The sequence below is a fragment of the Crassostrea angulata genome, chromosome 6 (assembly GCF_025612915.1).
Source record: "Crassostrea angulata isolate pt1a10 chromosome 6, ASM2561291v2, whole genome shotgun sequence".
NCBI classification, from domain to species: Eukaryota; Metazoa; Mollusca; class Bivalvia; order Ostreida; family Ostreidae; genus Magallana; species Magallana angulata.
The window spans coordinates 29465384-29473616 of NC_069116.1; the positions used below are offsets into that span (position 1 = coordinate 29465384).

General features: G+C 36.5%; 2 protein-coding genes across 2 annotated transcripts; one reads left to right on the forward strand and one right to left on the reverse strand.

Moving 5' to 3' along the window:
* Positions 1–1204: 1204 nt before the first annotated feature.
* On the forward strand, positions 1205–2187 carry LOC128187441 (uncharacterized). The gene is made up of 3 exons (XM_052857884.1): positions 1205–1226; positions 1670–1894; positions 2019–2187. Exons 1-3 carry the CDS (start codon positions 1205–1207, stop codon positions 2126–2128), a joined length of 357 nt encoding a protein of 118 aa, XP_052713844.1. The 3' UTR covers positions 2129–2187.
* Positions 2188–4752: 2565 nt separating this feature from the next.
* On the reverse strand, positions 4753–8233 carry LOC128188592 (mucin-19-like). The gene is made up of 11 exons (XM_052859737.1): positions 8210–8233; positions 7908–7997; positions 7662–7736; positions 7278–7334; positions 7090–7143; positions 6860–6958; positions 6583–6663; positions 5383–6319; positions 5198–5238; positions 5006–5071; positions 4753–4902 (listed from the first exon to the last, which is right to left on the reverse strand). The coding sequence occupies exons 1-11, from the start codon at positions 8231–8233 to the stop codon at positions 4768–4770; spliced, it is 1659 nt and encodes a 552-aa protein (XP_052715697.1). The 3' UTR covers positions 4753–4767.

The window sequence follows — 8233 nt, forward strand, 5'->3', positions numbered from 1 at the left end:
AGGGACGTTAAGAATTGAATATCAACTATAAAACACATCAAACTTCGAAATACTTAAGTCTTTTAAAAATTGGGGGGGGGGGGGGGGGGGGGGGGGGGGCTTAATCATTAATAAAGTTAATGTTAGCTTTATCTTCGTGCATCAACTTTATTTTTGTACACTGTTCATGTTCAAAGGTAGAGCGTCTAGTATTCACTTTAAACTTTGACCTTCTTCTTGTAGAAAAAAATGGATCGGTTGACAAAATGGTTGGGATTGCAGTCCTGCTACATGAAGCCCCCCCCCCCCCCCCCCCAAAAAAAAGGAAAAAAAAGAAAAAGAAATCAATGTTAGGATATATCGCACGAGTTTGCAATCAGCGAAGGAAATATGATAACTTGGTTTAGCCCAGCGGACCCTGTCATACAGGTTGTGAACTGTATACATATGCCACGTACATGTAATTCGTATATTATGTATTATAATGTGTGGATTCATCGATCACTTCTATAAAATTCAATTCTGCGGTTGGTTTTTTTGAATACGTATTATGCATATAATCATGAATTGATACACTACTACACAAAACATATAACTGTAACCAGTTATTTTTCGCAGAGGCATGGCAATGGGATCGTACAGAAAACAAGATATCCCTCCATGCGCTGATTATTCAGAGATTTCACGTTTCCGGTAGTTCTTATCTGTAAGAAGAAATGGAGTCTTTTAGAGTTGGTGTGACCTTACTGGTTTTGATTCCTGTAGTAAGTACGTTCATGTTTGGAGAGCGCTGTACTATCCTTCCACAGGGGTAAGTTTTTTGTACTCTGCAGCACACTTATTTATAATTACATCAACCTTATATACGGCTTTTTCTCCTCTATTTCTGAAGAAAACCGATTGTTATTCATAGCTTTATAGAACTCTGGCAGGACTAAAATATACCCGATCCAGTTCTAGCCAGTTTATCGTTCGGTCGAAAACCTTCAGCAACCTAAGAAAAGTCACGAACTGCACGAAATAATCACGAGTTTGGCATAATCATCATGATGATAATGCCAAACTTAAATCCCATACAAGACGACTTGGCTATTCCTTCTATTTTAAAGTACTGACGTACATTAACAATGATTTAATTACCTTTTCCCACTTTTTACATATATGATTACTTCAATTTTTTTTTAAAGAAAATATAGATATGAACAATTTTAAAATGATTTCGTCGATGATTCATACAGGCAATGAAGGTAACGATCATTGCAGAAAAAATTAACATAACCCGCTTAGTACGCAGGTTATGTATTTCTCTGCAATGTCACTACCTTCCTAGCCTGGATGAATCACCATATACGTATTCAGTAATCAAACAAGAGTGATAGTTTTGATATAACATTTAAATTATCATTTCAACAGGACTAGCTATTTCATGCACCTAGCATCAAGGGGGGTACAGGGGATGAAATTGAAGTTATAGGTGTAGTACGCTAGCCCCCCTCCCCTCCCACGGATTAGGATTTTCAGAATTTTTGGAAGTTTGAAGTATGACCTCTTTTGGATTAGTCCCCCCCCCCCCCCCCCACTTTCAAAAACGATGCAGTGTGCCTATATTTATAAGCATTTGTCATGTTGTAAATTTTGAATTTACCGGGTGGCAGTACATACAAAATTTACAACATGACACATCACTAAGGTATTCATCTTCAGGTTTATCCCGATGGGGAGCATCGGGACTATGTAGTGCCGGGGAGCTGTACGAACGGTACCATTGACTGGAACTACCCAAAGGAGTACGTCATCATTCACTTCAAGGGGGAAGGTCACGTTCAATATTCCGTATGTCTTGGAGGAAATCTAGGTGGTGACATGTTCACGCTTTATGACGTCACTGGGGACACAAAACAAGCTATTCCAAAAGGTGTGCATTTTATAGATACATTTTGAATTGTTGTGTTTGCTTTAATTGCAAATCAAAGAACAATAGAATACATGCAGTCAAAATAAAGGTAAAATAACATGTGTTTTATCCTTTTTTTTTTTAGGTACATGGCCATGTGTACAAGCTCAGAATGGTCATGTTTCTATTGAGATTCATGCACCGGAGTTTCAGACTTACATGGGAGCTGTAGACTATTCTGTCCAAACGTCTTAATATAGTGTGTATATTTCAATGATGAATAAAATCTGTATGAACGTTAACTTTATAAAAAATACTTTTTATATGAATTAATTGTTTTTTGCATCACGAAAGTTACAGCCCTTGGGTTTCAATAAGTTTGCGATTCTTAATGCGAATATTGATGAACTAAAAAAAATTAATCACAAAACCCTATGATAAGACAGAAAGCTGTACGAACCATTCGTCCGCACATCCGTCTATGTTTCTGATGGTACACTACTTGAAATTTCCGATTACAGTATAATTGGATGCTTGATGAAAGAAGCAGACTGTGTATATTGCGGAAAACCTTTGTAACCGAAAATTTACCGTGACGTTGCACAGTTTTTTACCCTCAGTTTTTCAACCCCTTTTTTCCCGTTCAGAAATTTTTTATGACGTCATAAAAAAAACATATCTCTAAAAAATGCGCGTGACGTTATGAAAAGAATATGTTTTCAAACAAAGATAGCAGATGCTTTGACAACGTTGCTAAGTCGGTATTCTAACTGAACAAAGCCAACAACAGCAGCAACGACTCACTCCAACAAGATGATAGTGCTATCGCAGCTTATCGTTCACGGCATCCAGTGGGCTTACGACCAAACAGTGCGAGCTGTAAAGATTCATAGTAAGGATTTTAATAATTTATTTCTCCAAAATTTGAAGTTTGCAGTAGTTGAGAGGTTTGAAACTGATGCAATATTTCCGTTGTTTTCGTCTGTTTTGCAGCATCGGACCTTTCGTTTGATGATCGCAAGCGTATTATGAGGGAAGGTTCCAGTGTGGACGATATCACTATTTCTTCCAGCACCAGTGTGTCAAGGCCAAGGTCAGTAAATTTACAACCCCACTCTCAGCGCTAGCATCAATTATGCCAGGGGTTCCAGTACTTTCATTATAATTAAGGGGCTGTAACAGTTGTTACAGCACATATGCGAAACTACTGCAGCAACATCAGGGTTAATAATAAATTCGATTTTATGGTAAGATGGCCATAAATTTCTTATATATGTAAATTAGTCCCAGTATCGATGCTTGATTGAGATGCAAAACTTACTATACTTCTGGACATAGTTCTAGGTCGTCCATCCATTTAACGATACTGCATTATCTAAATGGAGAAACTTTGCGGGACTCTTTATTTAAGTATTCTAATTAAAAAGCGCTTTGTTGCTGGCTTTTTTAGGAATGGTTCCAGGGGAAAACTCACACTCCCAACCGTCCCCTCTACGAGTGTGGACGACTCAAGAATCTAGATACAGAGAAATGCCAGAATCAAAGAAGTCCGAGTAGAAAGGAAAAAATCCGGGCAAAATTTTTTATAGATATATACAGCGAAAAAATTATAATCATTATTCAAAATGTATTTTGGATTACTTATCTTTATACAAAAATGAAGTAAAACAACAGTTGATGTTATCATGAAATCATTATTTTTTATATGTATATTATTTAGGAAGTTTTATAAAAATAAAAAGTATTGAATTGTTTTAAAGACTTATTCTATATATCATACGAGGAGTCGATTTGTTGATTATGAAAGTTGAGAATAGCATATTTTGGCAAGAGTATATGATTGGTGTTCATTATCTTTTGATGATCGCTCTGTTGTGAAAATAAGACATTTTGCACATTTACCAACCATTTTAAAGTCCGAATAAATGGCCCGCTAAAAATTACTGCGCATATTTGAAAAATCACGAAATGTTCAAAGATCCCGGATTAGAAACGTTTGTCCCTATCGAACATTGTACAATTGTACCAATATTTTCAAAGACTTTTGATTTGCAATGAACAACGTTTTCCAATGAAAAAGAGCATACTTTTTTTTTTCTTTTTTAACATTTTGAGTAAACGCGTTCATGGAGATTTTTAACCCAACTGGTAGTTGTTATAAAATGTTGGACAAAAATGAAACAGATATGCAAATACTTTGTCAGGAATTCAGTTAAAAATAGTATTGTCAAATTATCTAATCTATATTTCTGTCTTTTACTAATTAACAATTTTTAATTGTCGATGAGTCCATGACTAATTAATTAGTCATGGACTCATTGACAATTAAAAATTGTTAATTAGTAAAAGACATTTCCTTATTCTTGAGTACTTTTTTGCGACTTACTCGTGTGAAAGTGGTTTAAAGAAAAGAAAAAAGAATGGTTTATTAAAATCTAATTCATGGACAAGGAAACGTAAAATTCGGTACTTATTATTTGTGCGGTAAAAAAAATGAGGAAAAAGCAAATCGGTGTTCACTTTACAACTTTCTTAACTGACATTCCATAAGTATAAAAAAAACTACTTTACTTGGAACTTTTACAATTTGTTACAATTCTGTAAATTTTTGAAATTATTGTCATCGTGGTGAAAATAATTAACCGTAGACCACAATCTTTCAAATTAAGACAAATTAAACGTTTGATTTGATTAAGGTTTCACTGGATTTTTTTTTTGATCGAAAAATTTATTTCATATATAAGAACAAACTGAAAAATAATGACAACTCATATGTTAGAGATGAAAATAAAATTTTATTACATTACAATTAGTATAACTTCAATTATGGAAATGGATTTGAATTGTTAATTAATTGATGTTGTATTCATTGACGACTTAGGTGTGCTGTTAAATCACAGCGACAGGTTGGCAAAATTCTGCGTCAACAGCTGCAGTTGTAAGCGGAAGCCTTTATCATGCGCATGTCTAGGTCTTTTTGGGGCATCGTCTCTGAAAAACCCTGCATGTCTCTTGCGAGATTGACGTCTCTGGAAGGGATAGGAAAATTAAAAACGGTCACATTTGATATTTTGAAAAATCTTTGGCAAAATAAACAACTTCATTTGTGAAAGGTTGTAAAAATTTCCTCACCTTGCTATGGTGGTCGTTGTTCTTTTGAGACGATGCCTGGATTCCTTGGGTGACGTTGCTTCTGCACTGTAATGAGATAAGTGTGTCAGACAATACTGTAAATATGGTAACAAAATACACTAGTTACTTATATAATTATGACTTTATTTGGAATAGGCATCAATGTAAGAACATTGAGTAATGGCAACGTACATGTACGTATTGGTTATTCTTTATGGCACCGGAAGCATGCCCTGGCTGCGTTGCTGCTTGTCCAACATAGTTTATTGCTGTTGCTATTGTTTGAGGGGCACTGGGAGCAGGTCCTTGCTGCGTTGTTGCTTGTCTTACAGAGTTAATTACTGTTGCCAGTGTTTGAGGGGCACTGGGAGCAGGACCTGGCTGCGTTGTTGCTGGTCCTGTAGAGGTTACCGCTGTTGCCAGTGTTTGAGGGACACCGGAAGCAGGCCCTGGCTGCGTTGTTGATGATCCTTTAGAGGTTATCGCTGTTGTCTGTGTTTGAGGGGCACTGGAAGCAGGTCCTTGCTGCGTTGTTGCTTGTCTTACAGAGTTAATCGCTGTTGCCAGTGTTTGAGGGACACTGGAAGCAGACCCTTGCTGCGTTATTGCTTGTCTTACAGAGTTAATCGCTGTTGCCAGTGTTTGAGGGACACTGGAAGCAGACCTTTGCTGCGTTGTTGCTGGTCCTGTAGAGGTTATCGCTGTTGCCAGTGTTTGAGGGACACTGGAAGTAGACCCGGGCTGCTTTGTTGCTGATCCTGTAGAGGTTATCGCTGCTGCCAGTGTTTGAGGGACACTGGAAGCAGGACCTGGTTGCGTTGTTGCTGGTCCTGTAAAGGTTATCGCTGCTGCAAGTGTTTGAGGGACACTGGAAGCAGGACCTTGCTGCGTTGTTGCTGGTCCTGTAGAGGTTATCGCTGCTGCCAGTGTTTGAGGGACACTGGAAGCAGGACCTGGTTGCGTTGTTGCTGGTCCTGTAGAGGTTATCGCTGCTGCCAGTGTTTGAGGGACACTGGAAGCAGGACCTGGTTGCGTTGTTGCTGGTCCTGTAGAGGTTATCGCTGCTGCCAGTGTTTGAGGGACACTGGAAGCAGGACCTGGCTGCGTTGTTGCTTTTCTTACAGAGTTAATCACTGTTGCCAGTGTTTGAGGGGCACTGGAAGCAGGCCCTGGCTGTGTCGTTGTTGGTCCCATTGTGTTTACAGGTGTTGTGAAAGTCTGAAGGGAACCGGAAGCAGTGATTGCTGTTCGTAGTGCGTTCATCCGTGCTGTCAGATGATCAACTTCTTGGTCAGTGACATTGCTACTTGTATTCTGCGTTTGAATAATTATAGACAGACATTCAGTATATATGCAGAAAGGTTGCACGGGCAACCTATTTTATATTCATTGATAATAAAACTATATAGATGTAATGATTTCTTTTTTGTTGTTTTGTGAAACCAAACTTTTATTATCTTTTACCTAAGTGTACACATTGTGGGTAAAAATGTGATAGAAATCCCTTTAGTTTGATCGCTTAATTTTATAATACGTATTATATCAAAGTTGACCAATCCCTGTCATTGACCACTCACGGTGTTTCCCGCCGGCCGCCTGGGGGTGTAGGGGCTCGCCCTCTTTGCTCTCGTCTGACGGCTATCTTGAATCCTTGCTTGCTGTGGAATTAAAACATGTTGTATTATTTCAAAGAAAAAAGTGATGAAGTGAGTTTATTTCTTTGAATTGCATAGGAACGTTGATCATTCCCAGAAAAGAGTGATGAAGTGAGTTTATTTCTTTGAATTGTATAGGAACGTTGATCATTTCCAGACAAGGTTGATCGGGGTTTTTTGTGCATTTTTCTTGACCTACCCACTTTCCAGACACTTTACCCCGGTCTGCGGAGGATGTTGACTTTGATATTTTCGGAATGGCTGAGGATCCTGAATTCGAAGGTTGTGTGGCACAGTCCTTAGATTTGGAAAATTAGATAGAGTACATGTGAAAAAACCCACAGATATGAAACTCGATTTTGAAATAAACATTTATCTGTATGTAAGTTTCGTTGTACAAGTGTTTAAAATACTTAAAGAATATCTTACCAAATTTAGCATCGACGAGATTTGATCGTCAAGCTGGATGATGAACGTTGGGTCCTATGAAAAAGGAAAGATTAAGAAAATAAGAAATACAATGTATGAATAGAGGTGTTGAAATTAATTTCGATCGTAGATACATGCATGTATTCACAATTAAGATATACATGTGTATTTACAAAATGCCGCCTAACCTTAGAAGGTGTTCGACTCTGGCCATGTTTCAAGCTGTCTGCCTGTCGCGCCTGCTTCTATAAAAATGCAGAGTAAAAGGTATTATCTCTGTACCAAACATATATATATATATATATATATATATATATATATATATATATATATATATATATATATATATATATATATATATATATATATATATATATATATATATATATCTCCAAAGTCTCTTTTTCAATGAATAATAAAAAACTTTTAAAACAGTGTTTTAAAAGTTTTTTATTTTATATATATATATATATATATATATATATATATATATATATATATATATATATATATATATATATATATATATATAATGTGGATGAAATAATTTGTTTAAAACAAAAACCACGTACCTTAATCATTGAGGTTCGGGACATAGATTTACCCTTCAGTTCTTTCGAACTGGAATGTTTGCTTCCGTTCAGATTCTTGAATTGAAAAAAAAAATATAATAAATGTTATTTTGTGCTATAAGAAAAGGTCATAAGATGAAAGTGAGTTTAAAAAAAAGATTTCAAAATGGGTAATACCCCCCCCCCCCGAAAAAATTGTTAAATGAAAAATAATATCAAATATGGATTTAAAAGCAAATGTCAAACCTTGTCACAGGCCGATGTATGCCCTGCTGGTGATATAGCCAACCTTTTGACGGCTGCTGTAAAATCCTCAATGTCGACTTCATCGAAGTTCTGGAACAAAAATATACATTAAACTTTTGCAAACATATTGTAAGACTACAATGATAGATAAATATGGAACTTATAGTTTCAGTACGAACATATCACAGATGGGAGATTTAGGATGAAAATCACCGATTGCCCGATTCCCATGAAATCAAGGGAGAAAATTAAATTAATTTCTTAGAAATTGTTCCAAATTGTGAAATATATCAGAGGCATACCCTTTTGTTTGTTGCTTGAGCCAT